Raw genomic sequence first — 18,262 nt, 5'->3', positions numbered from 1 at the left:
CGGGCGCCTCCGGAGTCGAAAGCGAAAGCGAGCCCGCCGCGGACTTTGCGCCCCGCGCGGGGGGCGGCCGGGAGGAGGCGGGCTGGGGAGGGGGCTGGGCGGCCGGGGGCGCTGTCAACGCGCCCCACCCGGGCCGCGGGCCGCGCACGCCGCCGGAACTCCCCGGCGCCTCCTTAAAAGCGGCCCCCGCGCGACTCTTTTCCCCCTTTTTTGTTACATTGTAGGAGCGGAAAGAATGTCGGAGCGGGCCGCGGATGACGTCAGGGGGGAGCCGCGCCGAGCGGCGGCGGCGGCGGGCGGAGCAGCGGCCGCGGCCGCCCGGCAGCAGCAGCAACAGCAGCCTCCGCAGCCCCAGCGGCCGGCGCCGCGGCGCCTCCGGCCCGAGGACGGCGGCCCCGGCGCCGCTTCCACCTCGGCCGCCGCCGCAATGGCGACCGTCGGGGAGCGCAGGCCCCTGCCCAGTCCCGAAGCGATGCTGGGACAGTCGTGGAATCTGTGGGTCGAGGCTTCCAAACTTCCTGGAAAGGACGGTGAGTGTCCACGCCCTCCGCTTCCCCACGCCCCCCGCGCCCCCCGCCCCCCGCCGCTTCCCCTCCCCCTCCCGCGACCCGCCCCCTCGGGGGTCAGAGATGCTATCGCTTGGCTGGGGAGCACAGGGGTGCCCGCACCTACTCCGTGCGTGCGCGAGCTTGCGTCACGCTCCCGGCCACTGACCTGCCTCTCCCCTCCTCGTGTGTGTGTGTCTCCTAGGGACGGAATTGGACGAAAGTTTCAAGGAGTTTGGGAAAAACCGCGAAGTCATGGGACTCTGTCGTGAAGGTGAGTCCAGTCCCCCCCCCCCCCCCATGAAGTTTCTGCAAGACCCAGGGAAGTTTCCCTGCCACCTTCACAGGATGCAGAAACTTTAGCACACCATATCCACTGCTCTCTCATCCCCTCACACCTTCCAGAGAGGATGCTGCCTGAGGAGGAGGAAGGGCAATGATCTGGCATTTGGAAACCCTAGCTTTCTGGGGCTTTCCGCAATTGGGAGAAGCCGGGAACCCTTCAGTGGAGGCCCGGTGTGGTGAGGTGTGAGTGACATTGCTCAGTGATGAGCCCTGGGCACCTGCAGAGAGTTTATCCCTCTTAGGGAGAAACTTGAGTTGAGGAAGGATGATTTTGAAAGCATATTCACAAATGCTTTAGGGGGCTCTGCCAAGGAAACCTAACCACCAGAAATTATTTGCTGGCCATCAGAATGAATTTTGAACCTTTATAAAAATGACACTTAACATTTTTCTAAGATATAAACTACAAAGTTGATGATGTTACAAAAGGGTCATCACAGATGAGGAGCCAGTCAGATTTATGCTCAGATATATATATATATATATATATATATATATATATATATATATATATATATATATAGAGTGAACTGCCAAGATTGGGAGGGGTAGTGGGAGGGAGAGAAAGGCCAGAATTTTATATGGTGAAACAAATCTTTAGTGCCTTTAATGAAATCAGCGTCTAATTATTGGTCAGTTTTTCATAAAACTATGTGGTAGAAGGACACTCTAGGGAAATTCTGTTGCTTAAGGTGTGCTTCCAAATAAAAGTGAGATCAGGTATCTAGAAACTGTCAGACTTTTCCTTCAGATTTTCAGTCATCAGCCTTTGTTATCTGATACTTTCCAGGCCTGGGCACACCATGGTCAGAAAGAACTGCTGGAGTCCAGTAACCTTTAGGATCAGTTCAACTTATTCTTTCAGTGGTAACAAGGATAAGACCTGGAGTGAGGTTTTGGTATCCAGAATGTTTAATTTATGCTCCTCTGTTCAGTTTTATTTCTCAGGTGTAGCTGTTTATGTTGGCATAGTTATTGTCCAGGGCCCAAGCTTAAGTAGAACTTTGGTGAATGAAACATTTTAAAATCTAGAGTTGGCCCATAGTTGATCTTTCTTCACATTTAGTTCTTGTTTCTAGTGCCTGTCTTTTTTTTTTTTTTTTTTTTTTTTTAACATTTGCTATTTTGGTTCTTTGAATTGACCACTTGTTGGCCTTTTAACACTGGGAGGAAGAGTAATACCAGTGGCAACTTTATGAGAGCTTCCAATTGGAACCGATTAGAGCAAATTTGTTGATTTTGAAAATGAGAATTGCTGTTAGAGAGCAAAAGAAAGAGAGGGAAAAGCACAGGACTTGCTGGCGATGTTGCAATAGGAAAAATCAGTTGTTAGTCCGGTTTTAGTGTTGAGTTGGCAGCCCGCCTGGGCTTAAAAAATTAAAATCACTAGGTGGTAACTCTCATAGGAAGCATTTGGAGTAGAGCTTTAGAGGACCTGACCTGCTCTTGTTCTTAGTTTTCTTTCTCTGGGTGTAGATATATTTCCCATAAAGGGTTTCTAAATCTGTGTGAAGCAGGGAGCTACTTATTGGTAATTCCCCTATAGAGGGGATAGAAAGTTTATTAGGGTTTTACGAGGCAACATGGTTTGAAATTTAGTGACCCGGACACAGTTGCTAATGTATTTTTTATTTTCTGCTGGGATATATTCATCAGCATGTCTTACCATGAAGATCTGAGACCTCTTAACTATGTCCTTTTGGCACAAAGGAGCCATAGACTTGGTTATGTGTACATCTGACGTAACAAATTATTAGTGATTATTAGAAGTACCATTTTTCAAAAACTGCTTTTAGCCATTTAGAAGTTACTGAAGCTACCAGGATGGCTGAAACTCTGCCTGTCTGTTTGGAGTAGTGACTGAAGTATTTAATTCAGTCTGTTCTTGATTCATTTTTAATTTAGAATTTTCTGGGATCATTTAAACATCTAAACATGAGAACTTGCAACACTCATGAAGTGGACCTTTATGTTTTCTAGCAAACTGCTTGTAATGGGATGCTTAAGGAAAGAAAATGAAAATAAATTATTAAACACTTGTCTGTTGCCCTTGATTAAGGTTATCTCCTATCAAGAAAAGGTATTTTGGAGCTAAAATTCATACTAAGTGAGGGTAAATTGAGAAGAAACATGGAGGTGAATTGATGAGATGAAGTACTAAAATCAGAAGCTCCCCATATCTGAAGATGTCTAGTGATATGAACCCGTCTTCTTGCATTCTCCAGTTCATGATTGTGGAGCTGGGTTAGAAACCTGCGTGTGAGAGAAGGTTGCTTAACTTTGCATTAGTTATTTTACCTCTTGGAAGTTAGTTTTCCCTCTGTGAAAGTACGTGTTTACTAGTAGTTTACAAGTAAAACTTTTTCCCAAGGTGTTACAGCGGTTGAAGTTAAATTAGATAACAAATGGTAAATGATTCAGTACATACTGGTTTCTTTCAACCTTTTCAACTGTTAATAATCTGAGACCTGATTTCCTAATTTTCTATTTATGAGGTCAAGGGTTTTTGACCCTTGAGTGGGCCTTAGGGCATCATAGTTCCCCTGAAATTTTATGCACACGATATAAAGGTTCACTTTTTTAGGGCAAGTATCCACATCTTTTCTTGGATGCTACAGACTCCTTCACACAGCTCCACTTCCAAAAATTCAGAACTGCTGTACTAAGGTCTTTCTTTTTTATCTTTTCTAATTTTCCTCCTGTAGCTTATTTTGGTTATTTGCCTACTGGCAAACTTCCTAAGGGTTGGTTAATGCTGGGAGAATGTTTGGAACTATTAATTTAATATGGAAGTAAAACTATTTGTGGTTTTGTTACTATATCATCCATCTTCTTCCCATTGTTACAGTTAGGTCAATATTAGGATAAAATTTTGTTTATCAAGGTCAGCCTATTTTTTTGTCTGCCCCCTCATGTTTGTATTACCTCGTTTTATTACTAATAGTTGTAATACTAGTGGAGAGTAGAGTTGACTTTGATAGAGAATGATTAATACATTTTGACTTCAGTGACTATACTGAGAAGATAAATTACCTTTCCTATTTTTTTGTCTGCCCCCTCATGTTTGTATTACCTCGTTTTATTACTAATAGTTGTAATACTAGTGGAGAGTAGAGTTGACTTTGATAGAGAATGATTAATACATTTTGACTTCAGTGACTATACTGAGAAGATAAATTACCTTTTCCCCCACAGGTGATTTGTGAAATTCTAGAGTTAACAAAATTATGCGTAGATGACATTAAATGGTGTGAATAATTAAGGTTTCCATATTAGTACCTGAATCTATAGGGAAGTTTTAAATATTCTGTTGTCACAGCAAATCAAAAAATATTTTTATGTCATTGTGGTAGTCAATGGTGGACTTGGACAACTGACCTTTTCTTTGGGAAGCTATCCCTAACTAAAGCTATCCCTAAACTTTTCTTTCCTCTAAGCACTCTACCTGTCATCAGTTGAAAATATGTATCAGGGCCTCCCTGGTGGCGCAAGGGGTTAAGACCCAACCTATGGGGCTGTCTGCAGCCACTGTAGCACGGGTTCGATCCCTGGCCGGCTAGCTACCCACGTGGCATAGCAGACTTCTCCTGGCTCCCCCACTGCTCCCCTCAGCAGTGGATTTCAATCTGCCTGTTCTGCTCCCCACTCTATCTCTGGTGAATCCTCTCACCCCCCATACCTCTGGCCTATACCTCAGTTCTTATGTGCATAAATAAATAAATCTTTGGGGTAAAAAAGAAAATATGTATTATGGGATGGTAGCTTCCAGAGGACAGGATCTTTATGGAGAGAGCTTCAACTCCTGCTGAGTACCACTTGTGCTCTGTAAATATCTGCACCCAAAATGAATGAGCCAGGCAGGCTATTGGGAAGATAGAACTGAATCATTCAAGGATGAAGGGTTCAAATGACCAATTTTCCGTTGTGTTGTGACTCTTTATAAAAGATACCTATTCTGTAGGGAGGTGTCTTTTCTGGCTCTAGTGGAGGCTGTCTTTCAGCACTTCCCTACTGCTCTGCCCTGAGTTTAGCACTCCATTTACACTTTTCAGAAAGGGTGCAGACAGGACACCACCTCTTTTATCTCTGATATTTAGGCAAGGGAATAGAATGGCAGCCCAGGGTGATAGCCACACTCGATGACAGGTGACTTCCCTGTCGTTTTAAAGACATAATTAAAATTAGGGTGAATTGGAAAAGAGGTTGTTTGACACCTACAGGCAGCTAGGTTAACCAAACCCCAAACAACTGATTGAGGAGATGGGAGCATCAGTTATTACAGAATGACTCAATGTAGCAATGTAAAACCTTTTTCTTGGAGGAAAAGTTGTTCATAGGTAAGTGAAAACAAACAGGAGCTTGTTTGAAGTATTGTTAAAGTAACCACATTGTAAGCATAAAACTCCCTCAAGGAGACATTTCTGTTTCGGTAGGGTTTCCCTTATATTCCCCGCGCGCCCACACCCCCCCCCCCAACCCTTTCTTATGAACAATTTGAAAATATGCAAAAGTAAAGAAACTATTTTTGCATAGTTGAAATGAAAACTCAAATGATGATGATTATTTCATAATGTGAAAAGTAAGTGAAATTCAAATGTTGGTGTCCTTAGGTAAAGTTTCACTAGAACATGGTCACAGGTATTCATTTGCTAATTGTCTTTGGCTGCTTCAGTCCATATAACCAATAACAGAGTTATGCCTGTACCAGACACCTTCCCAAGGCCAAAATATTTACTGTCTGGTTCATTGCAGAAAAATTTTACTCACTCCTTTTCAAATGGGTTCCTTGATTAGGAAAGGGAAAACTCATCCTACAGAATGGGATTCTAGTATTCTCTGAACTCTTTGTTTTGAGGAGGAGAATCTCCAAAATATTACAATCCACTATTCTTTTTTTTTTTTTTTTTAAAGATTTATTTATTTATTTATTTATAGAAGCACTGGATAAAGTCAGAAGCACGGGAGGGTGAGAGAATTCACCAGAGCCAGAGTGGGGAGCAGAGCAGGCAGAAGGACCGAAGTACACTGCTGAGGGGAGCAGTGGGAGGCAGGAGAGGTCTGCGCGCCATGTGGGACCCTCCTCCGGTGGCCGGGGAGCAGCCGGGGATCGAACCGGCGCTGCAGAGGCTGCAGGCAGCTTCGCAACCCAGCGCTCAACTGCTGTGCCACCAGGGAGGCCCTCCACTATTCTTTTTTTTTAAAGATTTATTTATTTATGCATACAAGAGCTGGAGTACAGGCCAGAGATGCAGGGAGGGGGGGTGTGTGTGAGGATTCACCAGAGACAGAGTGGGGAACAGAACAGGCAGACTGACTGAAATACACTGCTGAAGGGAGCAGCAGGTGAGACAGGAGAGGTCTGCCTCGCCATGTGGGTTGCTCCCTGGCGGGCTGGGGATAGAACTCATGCTGGAGAGCCTGCGGATTGCTTTATAGTGTGGTGCTTAACCACTTGCGCCACCAGGGAGGCCCCAATCCATTATTCTTACATCAAGAGTGTCTCAATACTAAAGAACTGTGTTGGCCTTAAAGAAATGTATGCAGGAATATAGGTAACATTCTGTGTGAGAAGGCTCCGGTCCGTGTGTACTTTTTAATTAATGCCACTTTTCTAGGATATATACCTATGTCAGGGCAATTTAAGTACAGAGCATCAACAGACTGTTAACTGTCCCAGCTTCCTAGAGCTTTGGACTTTGAGGATAGTGCATGCCTCTATTGAAACATTGTGTGGTATGTAAATAATCTGGAGAAAGAATCTAAAACTTTTATGAGATTTTCAGAATGTCTGCCTTTGAGCTGGTTTAGAGAAGCTGAAACACTGCTGGAGCTATTATGGATTATAAGGTAGATTCACCAGGAAACAAATCTGCATTTTGATTGATGAAAAGAGGCTCCTTAGATCCCATATCTTTGATTTTATAGTTACTGAAAAGAGCAGCACCTGGCACACTCCATGCTGAACTCCTCCACCCTCCACCCAAGGCTTTGCAGTTAAGGGAAACCATGGAGTATTATCTACAGTAGGATGGGGTTCCTAAGTTATTCCCATTTATCAATACTTTTGATTGACTCTTGTGAACTCTAATCTCAGGAGGCAAGGTTAAGAAATTTGTGCATCATTGCTGAGTATGACCCTCAGTTATGTTTGGTCTCATTTCTTTCTTCCTTAGGAGTACATCCTACTCTGCATGGCCACATCTTACAATGTTCCTCTATATGTGTGAGCAGCTCCAGTAAATTTACCTTAGATAATCTTTTTTTTTTTTAAGATTTATTTATTTATACAAGAACCAGGGTACACAGAGACAGAGCAGGGAGCAGAACAGGCAGACTGACAAAATACACTGCTGAGGGGAGCAGCGGGTGAGACAGGAGAGGTCTGCTTGCCATGTGGGTTGCTCAGAGGCCGGTGGGGATCGAACCTGCGCTGCAGAGGCTGCGGACAGCTTCACAGTGCGGCGCTCAACCACCTGCGCCACCAGGGAGGCCCACTTTAGGTATTCTTTAGAGCGATCCTATGATCTAGGTGTTTACCGTTATCCCCCATTTCATAGATGAGAAAAGTGAGCCTTGGAGAAAGGAGATAGCATGCCAGAATCACAAAGTATGTAAGAGGCTTTGTAACCCAGATCTGCCTAACTCCATAGCCCATGTGTTTAACCCTCATTTGTGTCAAGTTCCATCCAGAGTGTGCACTCACTTTTTATGAACCTGAGCAGGTTGCTGTGACCTTTGTCATATACTGACTTTTATTCCCCATCCCCTACCCCCAGATTTTTTTAAGCAAGATGTTATACTTCTCCTTGCTGTGCTTTACTGCAGTCTATATGATGTCTTTAGCAGTTCTTTTATAAAATCTTTTCTTTGAGGGGGAAGGGAAGTATGTGTGGTTTGAATTTGAAGTAATTGCCTTTAAAAAAGATTAAATGAAAGCTAAGGTGTAGGAGATAGCAAACATAGTCATCTGGGATTTGTGCCATTAAAAAAAAATCTTTTAAAAAAGGAGAAGTGAAATTTCACTATTTAAATAGCATTTCAGTGCAAGATTGCTTTTAATCACATTGATATTCAAAGTTTATGGCAGTATTTCTAATAAATGTGCCCCTCTGATTATTAAAGTATTTTTTGATTGAAGTTCTAAGGAGGAAAAAAAGCCTGTTAGTAGACTTAACAGTTGGAGTTACTATACTTTTGAGAGAAAGGCAGAGGATTACATTTATATTCATCTTGTACAGCAGGGATTATTATAAATGAGCAAAAGAAGAATGATTTTTGCATTTCAGGCACTCATAACATGAAACTAGATTTAAGTGTTCTTGTTCTTCTTTGTAATAAAGACCTTAATAACATGAAATGATTTTTCTCTTATATGTAGTTTATGGCAAGTAAAAAATAATAGTTCATTATCAATTAGATTTACAATTTTAAAACAGAAACTATCCCCCTCCCACATTATGTGAGGCTTTCCACTATCCTGAATTCCAGTAATACTGTAGGGAAAAAAAAATGCATTTAATCAGTGTCCCAGGCCTTTATATTTCAAACTGGAAAGTTTCTGAAGTAAGCAGCAGGCCAAACATAGAATTGCTTGAATTTTGTAATATTTGTAAGTAGACATACCTTACAACATTCTTATTGTTGTAAAAGTATGAGGGCCATTGTTTTGAGGTAAAGCATAATCCTTTAAATTTGAGGAAAGTTTAGATTTAGAAAGGACTAGTTGTATTGACCTCGCTTTTCTCATTTGTGGACTTTATGGACATCGTGTTTTGACGTTTGAGAACTATTGCTTTATTTATTTATTTTTTTTAAAGATTTATTTACTTATTTATACAAGCACTGGGTACAGTCAGAAGCGCGGGAGGGTGAGAGAATTCACCAGAGCCGGGAGCAGAGCAGACAGAAGGACCGAGGTACACTGCTGAGGGGAGCAGCGGGCGGCAGGAGAGGTCTGCACGCCATGTGGGACTCTCCTCCGGTAGCCGGGGAGCAGCTGGGGATCGAACCGGCGCTGCAGAGGCAGCGGGCAGCTTCGCAACCCAGCGCTCAACCGCTGAGCCACTGGGGAGGCCGGAGAACTATTGCTTTAAATCAGCTTGTCACAGTGTCTTCCATGTGACCCTGCTTCCGTGTGCTATTAACATGGGCTGTGTGAATAAGTGGGTGCATGTCATGGGTTTGCAAAAGAACTTTTCGCAGAGGCAGGACTCAGCCTTCATTTCTGGAATTAAAAACGAATTTGGGCTCGTATCTTAGCTCTAGTAGCAAGTAACTTACGGAAAATTATGTAGCTTGGCTAAGTCTCAGTTGAATTATCTGTAAAATGGGAATAGTGGTGGTACCTCATACTGGTTTGGAGGATGAAATAGTATAATGCGGGTTTGGTGCTTGATGGGGTGTCTAGCAGAGTTACTATTCACTGTTAGTTGCTAATTTTATTATGTTTATCAGTAGCGGAAGTGCAGTCTTGTGAGCATGTCTCTCATCAGGTGGGTAGCCCAGACTCTTAGAAGAGCAAGGGGAAGTGAAATGCCAGTTTTCCTTGGCAGACAGTATATAGGCAGTGAGAGGAAACTCCAGCATGCTCAGGATAAGTGTGTGTAGCAAACAAACCTGAGTTTCACACTTTCTTGGACTCTTAATAAAAATGAGAAGTGGGAGTTGACATTTCTTATTTCCTCCTGTAGTCATCTTTTGACTTGCAGAGAGAAGCCTGGTGTGGCTGTTTACTTTCTCCGGGTTGCGCCTCTTCTGGAAGGCTATAGTTTGTGTTTCTCTAGGTAGCATCTTGTGATGTTTTACAAACTTATTTTTTTAGGCAAGACAGGTAAATTACAGCCAGCAGAATGAAGTCATCTGCCCTAAGTTGGGAAATGGATCAGAGAGAGACCATTTACTTGATTTTATGTATGTGTGGTGTTGATATGGGGTTTTCTGCTCAATGAGGGAATTTAGAAAATTGCCTTTTCAATTCTTGGAAATTTCTATTGTAACTTGATGTAGTTCTCCATTTAGGTTACATTCTTCTCTTTGGAAACTGCATAGATAGATGTTATAGAAGTTATATACACTATTGTAAATATTTTGCTGCAAATGGGAGTATGGAATACAAAAGACATCGTTCTCTATATAATCTAACTCTTGGCCACTTTAATATCTTAAGTTACAAAATTTGGACTTTGGGCAATTTATACTCAAAGACTCCTGTGTAACTACTTTGAGCATTTATTTATAGGCAGGACTCAAACTTGCCAAACTGGCTATTTCACTTTTTGATAAGTTCCAGACTTCCAAAATAGCCAGCCTAAGATAATTTCTCAGTGTGAATCCTGCCCTGAGAATCCTTTGGCTGTTTTAGCTATTCAGTTACCCTTTATCCACAAACACTTGATAGATACTTTTTTTTTTTTTTTTTTTTTTTTTGGTGCTTCTTGCTGGGATGGAGTACAGGGGCATTATTGCAAGCAAGATAAGGAGACTTAGCCCTTACCTAAAAGTCAGGCAATTGGTCGGCAGAGATTTATGGAGCTACCCACTAAGTGCCAGGTTCTCTGGTAGGTATTAAGGATACGATAGAGTGACACCCCTCTCCCCCTCCTGCCTTTCTAGTAAAGCAAGAAGCATTAAATATTGCAAATATTTTTCAAGGATGTTGAGTGCTGTAAAGTCAAGAAAGTAGTAGGGAGTGGAGGGGGTATTCTAGCTAACATGATTAAGGACATATCTTAGAATTTTGCATTTGACCTAAGATCTGAATGGTGAGAAAGAAGTAACTACTGGGTCACTGGGAGGAGAGAAAAGAGTGTTCCAAGCAAAAGGGAAAAAAGCAAGTATGTAGATCCTGAGACAGGGATGGAGAAGAGTGGAGGGAAATGAGACTCAGGAAGGTCAGATCACAGAGCTCATGGTCAGGAATCTGGGTTTATCCTAAGTCCACTGGGGGGAGTGGGGATATCTTAGGCAGAAGAGTGGCCTGATACAATTTGTGTTATATAAAAATCACTGGTTGTTGGATAATGACTCGACTGGGGAGAAGGTATTAGGTAATAGATGATATATGCTTAGATCCTACTGATGGCAGTGGTGATCCTGATAAGGAAGTTTTAGAGACGGCATTGCCAACATTTAGTAGCAAATTTAAGGTGGATGAGAAAGTAAAGATTGGAATTTGAGGGTTGAGCCACCAAGTGGTGACTTTGATGAGCTGAAGAATGGTAGAGAATGTGGAAATTCAGGGCCTAGAACTGTGTTTTGGCCACTCTGTTAGATGTACTTACTGGACATTCACGTGTAGCTGTGAACATAGCCTCGAGCTTAGTGGAACATCCTTGGTGAATCTACATCATTAATGTACAGAGGCATGGAAAGCTGTGGTTGAGTTCTTCTAAGTTCCAAATGTCCATAAAGAATAAAAGAGGACCAGGTGCTGAACTCTCATTAAGGGGCATGGTAGGTGAGGAGGAATCTGTTGTGAGACTGGAGAGAAACCAGGTGGATATGGTGATGTAGAATTTGAGAGGAGAAAAAGACTTTAAGTGAGGTGACTGTGTCAGATGCTGCTATGAAGCAGAGTAAAACCTGGCCATGGAATTGATCTCTGGCCTTGGCAGTGTAGAGTTCATTAATGACCCTAATGAGGACAGTTAGAAAGGTAGATGTCTGTTTAGAGTAGGCTATAAGAATCAAAGTTAAAGCAGGGTGCTCGTGCTGGACAGGTCCTTAAAGGGTTTTTACTTCTAAAGAGAATGGATAAATGAAGCAATAGCAAGATGAGGGCTAGGATAAAGGGAATAAAGATAGGATTTGTTTTATTTTGAATTTTTATTTAGTTATTTTATTTATGATAAAATACAAAGGATCGGGATTGAGGGATAATTGATCACATGTGAAAAAATGGGTCATCACACGGACAATATCTTGAGTTGGAAAAAGGAGATGGAGTCAAAGCTTAAATGAATGGGTCAGTTTTGGATACCATCAGAGACTTAATGTAATCAAAGGAAAAGTAGGTGAATTCGGTTGTGGGTGGGGACATGGTATTGTGGGAAGGTAAGGTCATTAGTTCTTTCCTGTCATTTCTGTGAAGAAGGAATTTGAGAGTGGGTAAATGGAATAATTTTGCCTTTTTTCTCCAAGTATCTAGAGAGGGGGAATAGTTAAATGGACAATTATGCATCCTGTAGAAGCTTCAGGGTATACTTAGAAGAAAGCCCAAATTTCCTAGAAAGGCCTGGGAGGTCTGAGATGTTGACAGTGTGATCTCAGAAAATCAGCAATTACGACAACTTGAGGTGAAGCCATCAGAGCTAAAGAAGTTAGGAAGGCTCCATGGAGGAGGCAGAGAGGAAAATTGGAGCCTTGGTTAAGCCTTGAAGGATGGGCTAATGAATCTGGTGTGGCAACACCTTCCAAAATGGAGTCATCTTGAGAGTGTCAGAGAGCTTGGAACATCCAGCTGTGGGAAGTGAGAAGTAGAGGGCAGGAAATGGAACTGGGTAGAGCAGGAGGAGTTATTCCTGAAAGAGGTTTGCGCTTTGTCCAGAAAGTGGGCTTTGAAATATCACCATGGTAGCAATGTGGAAAATGAATCGATGCTGGGTGGCGAAAGTAGAATTAGAGGTCATGTATGTAGCCTAACTCCTTAATGTGCTAGTTAAGTGAGGTTTTAAATCTAAGGTACATGTTTTTCCCTGGAAAAGCCTTTTAACAGATTCTGTTTGTTTGCATTCATTTATTGAGCACCTATTTTGTACAAGCTGCTATTCTAACTTTGAGAAAAATAACACCAAAACATTTTAGAACTCTCATAGTGCTTCTGTTTTAGTGAGTGACAGGCAATAACAACAAAAGTAAACTCTGTGTATGTGTATGTTAATGTTTCTGAACAAAGATATACTATGGTGGGGTACAATTTGAAATAGAGTAGGAAGGAGTTTCCTGCATTAATAAGCCTTGTAGAGTATGAGGACATGTACCATGTTGATGTGGTTGATGAACCTTTGGGTAGAAGAAACAGCTGATATGAAGGCTCTGGCAGGAGAGGATCCTGGGGTGTTCAGAGAACTCCAAGGGGCCAGGATGGCTGGAGACATGTGAGTAGTAGAAGGAGTGTAGTGGAAGTCAAGTGAGAAGCCAAGGTGTTGAGAGTGAGTTGGGGAGGTACATCACATAAGACCTCGTAGCTTATTGAAAATCCAAATATTTTGCTGTGACCCATAGACCCAGGGCTGGTCTCTACCAGACTGTCTGAACTTGTCACCTTCCATTTTCCACTTTGCCTGCTCTGCTTCAGGGATATTTGTAGTTCTTCTCCCACACTTGGCTCTTTCCCACTTCTAAACCCTTGCATACCTGTTCCCCCCTCTGGGCTCTTGCTCCTCTTTCTGCCCCTATCCCTTCCTTAGGTTAGGAGTCACCTTCTTAAAGGAGTCCTCCACATAATGATGTATCACTTTGTAGCTCTTATCAGTTAACTGTTCAGTGGTATCTGGTGTCAATATAAAGTAAGTTATCTTGCTAAAATGTGGCAGTTTAAATTTGGGGTTTAAATGCCAGATAGAAGAAATTACCTAAATGTGTAAAATTGGCCTGGAGAGGGACAGCGGTATAGACCACCCACTAATAATATTCTTTGACATCTTGTTGGGGGAGGCGTGGTAGTGTTCAGTGCAATAACACTTCATTCCCTCTTGGCTTTAATAGTTTGATAGCACTTGTGTTCTAGCACCGTCTTTTTGGTTGAGTAACAATATGCCATGAAGAATGAAATGGTTTTGGTTTTGGAATAACTGTTTGTGTATGAACAAATGACAATATGCCTCAATCCCCTTGGCTGGAGCTTTTTTCCCCAGTGTAAACGTGATGCTTTTTTTCCAACCTCTGAGTTGAAGAGGGAATGTATTTTCTCTCTTCCCTTTTTCCTGTCTCTTTAGTGCCTGCCTTATTCTGTCTACTCTGCTGAGCTGTAGTGAAGACAGGCTCAGACTTTACTACAGATTTTATGTACTATAATTTCTGTTCTTTAGCTAATATCTGGTAGTGAGTAATAACAGTAATAAGAATAGCACTCATTATTTGAGTATTTCTATGTGTCACTGTACTGAGTTTTACTTAACTGCTTTATTTAATTACTTAAGTGAAGGATTGCTTCACTTAATCCTTACAATAGTATTGCAAAGCAAGGCCTTAATATTACCCCCCATTTTAAAGATGAGACAACTGAGGCTCAGGGAGGTTGATTTGTCCCATACCACACAGTTTGTAAGTGGCAAAGATGGGGTTTCTGGTCTGATTCACCCCAAAGCCAGACTGTTTTCCTGATTTGTCATTTCAGCAGTGGTTAATTTCTGCTTGTTGTGTTGCCATTTGTGGGATACTTGGAACAGACTTTAATTCATTGGTAAATGAATAAAGTATCAATGTATACACTCCAGGGAACAGTTAAATCTAGGAAATTGCTTGGTTGGCATTTTAGGGAATGGCAGTAGTGAAGTTCTGGTGGGAAGAGTGGGCAGCTGGATTGTCTGAGAACTTTGAATTTAAAACTGTCAGTGTACATTTGTGTAAGGTATGTTTTAGGCCATGCAGGAATTCACTGAAGATCCATGGGTGTGTATAATTCGTAGAAGGCCTGATGGAGAGAGGGTTAACTCTTGAAAACAAATCCAAGTAGTTTGTTAGATGAAACTGGTAAAAACAATTTAGAAATTCTTAAACATAACAGCGAACTGGCATATATACCTAACCTCTTATGAAAAGAATCTTCAGCTGGGAAGATACATAGACACAGATAATACAACTTTTTATAATAATGTACAAAGGTTCTTATATCCAAAGGTTATCCAGGAATCTTTCTTTTGAAAATTCAAATAACTAATTTTTACTGTCTCTTGCACCAAGTCATGTTCTTGTTGATATTAGATAGCAAATTGATTGATTTAACCTCTCATTCTTTTCTCCCCCTTCTCTGTTTGTCTTTGTGGTAGTATATTTCCCAAGAGGGAAATGGATTGCAGCAGCAAAGGTTTTCATCAAGTATTTTTCTTTGCCTTCATTCTCTTGCATCATGGTGGGCTTGCCTACATGTGATGGAACTGCACAAAGCAAATGGAGTTTGCTTGAAGGCCGGCCTGCCTTTCCTGGCCACAAGCCGGTCCTGCCTTTGATTCTGCATACAGTGGGTTTGCACTCCCTATCATCAGTGAAGTGCCTGACAAGCAGTGGAAAGATGATTGAGAGGCTCCCCCATCTGTGCACAGGAACTGGGAATTACCTCTCAATAGCCATTGGCAGGAATCTAGGGTTTTGAAATGGTTATGACTAAATTGGACTTAATTTGTATTTTTTTCCCCAGGAAAAGTAGGTCCTAATGTATATCTTAATGGTTTTCAAATAGTACTGATTATTTTGAGAGGTCAGACTTCAATGCCTGATTTCAGTAAAATTTAGCTGTCCCTGTTCAGAGACAGCTTTTCCTTCCACTTTAAAAGATAACAAGTTTTTATTTTTATTCCCAAATCTCCAGGAAATTTTAAGTGCTGTCAGCTTTATGAAAAGGTAATTGGGGAGTGAGTAGGGAATATGTCTTGCAAGCCATTGGTTTGGTTGGCATCAACACTCAGGTTCTTATTTGCCTGATGAAAATACCACGTAATAAGATCCCCGAGTGTGCAGGCCCTCCACGACTATCCCTGGAAGGCCGGGCCGTAATTACGTCTGTATCTGGGCACCGTCAAATGAACAGAGGAGCCAGAATGGAGGAACAGCTACCTGATCTTTCTCATCTCCCACCCTTTAAAATTTGGTGAGAGTCCTAACGTAGTCCTGTTGCTTAAGGATTTTGATAGCAGATTTCCAGACGCTGACCAGAGGGCGCTCTCAATGGAGACAGAGTAAGAGCTTGTGTGTTGATTTTGTTAAATATGGTTATTAATGTAGCATGGGCTAGTGGAATAATGTTTTTTGAAAAACCTGCTAAGGAATTAAAGTGAAACACACAGAGGTCTAGAAGTGGCCCTTAAAGCTGGAATCAATGGAATGTGTAGCGTGAAAGTTCTAACTGCTTGTTTCTACTCCTCATCTTCATGTATTATTTGTAAGCACCTCCCAAAAAAGTGGAAGGCAAAGCATGACATTTAATAACCCAGAATTGTAATTTACTTCTGAGAAAGATTTTATGAGCTATCACTGTGTATGCTCAGGTGTAAGATCAGTTCTTCCCATGTGTCTGGCCTTAACTAGGAGCCCCTGAAGACCTGAGGGTGCTCATGGACTTTCTCTTGCTGCAGAGAACAAGCCAAATGCCCCTGGCCTGTGTGCCCCTGGGGAGTTGGTACAGTGTCCCCTTTTCCTTGTAGCCTTTGCCTTCTCTTCAGAAGGAAGGTATACCATTGCTATCTCTATTCCTTTAGGTTTCAGTGCTCATGTCTGCTTTTCTTCTGGTTTTAGTGATCTCCTTTTGTTATGCTCACACCCTCTTTAAATTGCCTGGCTTCCCTCCTTTCTAACTTTTACTTCAGAAAAGAGTTGACATTAAATTCTGTTCTCTTTTAATGTGTCCCATCTCGTGCATGACATGATGGCAGAGGTAAACTATAACTGACAAACCTGTGTCAAAGGAAAGTCTTATGTGTGGTAGTGAAAGTAGGCGCATGCAGAAATGTCACATACACTTTGAAATCAGGGTTTTTCAAGTGGGATTATTTGAGTCATGGGAGGTCCTTGATTCTCTTATATATGCAAATCTTGTCTGTTTTGGCTTAACTGATTTTCTAGGAAGAGGGAATATACTTTTCAACAGATGCTTAAAGACCTTGACCCAGCAGTGTTCAGCACCACCAATGAAGTTACTAGTCTTTTTATAAGATTACTGGTAGTCTTAATATTATGTTATTTGTACTAATAGTTAAAGCATTTTTTAGTTTAGGTTCCCATATTCAAAAGAAAAAAATTAAATGTCCTATTTAGTATTTCTGTGGTTTTTGTTTTAATTACTAGTAATTAGTTTTAATTAATTACTTTCACAGCAATATTGTTTTCTGTAATTTTCATTAGAAACATATATGGTAGGTTCTTGAATAACATCATTTTGTTACTTACATTGATGTTAAAAAAAAAAAACGATTCCCAGCTAGGGCAACTGCATATATTTCCCAGGTCTGTGTGGGTTTTCTCTTGACACTCAGGTGTCCTCCCACATCCCAGGGATATGCACGTGAGGTTCATTGACATGTCTCAGTTGTCTCTGACTAGGTGAGTGTGGGGCTGTGAGTACCATGAATGGGTGTGTCCTGTCCAAGGTTGATGGCATCTTGTGCCCTGATCTGGGAAAGGATCTGGCTGTCTGTGCCCTTAAACTGTAGTAAGTCATGTTGGAGAGTGAATGAATGAATGAATGAATGAATGAATGCAAATGATTGGTTAATTCTAGATGTATTCTGGGTCTTTATTTAGTAGTTCGGTAATTTTTTTTGTCATCCAAAATATACTATAAGAACTTACCACCTGTGTACATTAGTGAATCTGTGATAAAGATGGTTTCATTATGCATCTTTTCATTTAAAGGTGCTGTTTCCAAGAACATTACCAAGAAATGTTAAGTAAGCATTTACTCTACAGTATTCTGGCTGCATTAAAGATTAAGAGTCACACATAAGTGGGCTACCTGAGAACATTTTTTTGTCATTGTGTTATCTCGTGGACCTGCACCATTTTAGACATACAGGCAGATAAAAAGTTCAGTTCTACCTGAAGTTTAAGGGCAAATGAGATGCAGACTTAAGGATATGCGGTGGCAGCCAGAGTGAGCTTTCTGAGACACGCATCTAATAGTGTTTAATATTGTTAAGACTACTTGTTCTTGCTTAACTGACTGCTGATTCCAGTTGCCTTTAGGGTAAAACTAAAACTACTTAATGTTGCTGATGGAAAAAGTTCTCTTTTCCCAAAGTCTTCTCAGTCTCTCAACTCCATAGCAATTCTACCCTCCAGGTTGTGAGCTGTTCCTGTGCTGGGATACTGCACCTTTTCCCAGTTTCCCTATTCCCTTCTTTCCCCTAACATCCTTCCCTAAAGGAAAGAAAATTAACTCCCCCCATCTCTTAGATCTAAGCTTCGGCATTAATTCTTACCACAGCTTTTCTGGGCCTCTGGTCCAGCTCTATATCTGCAGCTTACTTTTTGTGTTCCACCATAAGGAAGTCTTCCATGTCGTTGCCTACAACTCTGCCTATGTTTTTTGCTTGTCTTTTATCTGCTAAATAGTATTTTGTATTGTGTCTATACAGTGGTTGTTTAAACTCAGCCTCTCTGAGTGGTCAGGCTATTGGCAGTTTTGCTGCTCTGAAGTACTTTTACAAGCTTCTTTGCAC

General features: G+C 41.6%; 1 protein-coding gene across 1 annotated transcript in view; it reads left to right on the top strand.

Annotated features, from left to right (window-relative positions):
* Positions 1 to 235: 235 nt before the first annotated feature.
* ATXN7 (ataxin 7) overlaps positions 236 to 18,262 on the top strand; it is a gene marked incomplete at both ends in the record, with an annotated part of 85,469 nt that continues 67,442 nt past the window's right edge. The window contains 2 exon segments of the mRNA XM_084247899.1: positions 236 to 530; positions 751 to 819. Coding sequence (XP_084104025.1) covers positions 236 to 530; positions 751 to 819 — 364 coding nt within the window.

This window comes from Talpa europaea, assembly GCF_964194135.1.
Source record: "Talpa europaea genome assembly, chromosome: 11".
Lineage (NCBI taxonomy): Eukaryota > Metazoa > Chordata > Mammalia > Eulipotyphla > Talpidae > Talpa > Talpa europaea.
This window is presented reverse-complemented; position numbering and strand designations above follow the sequence as displayed.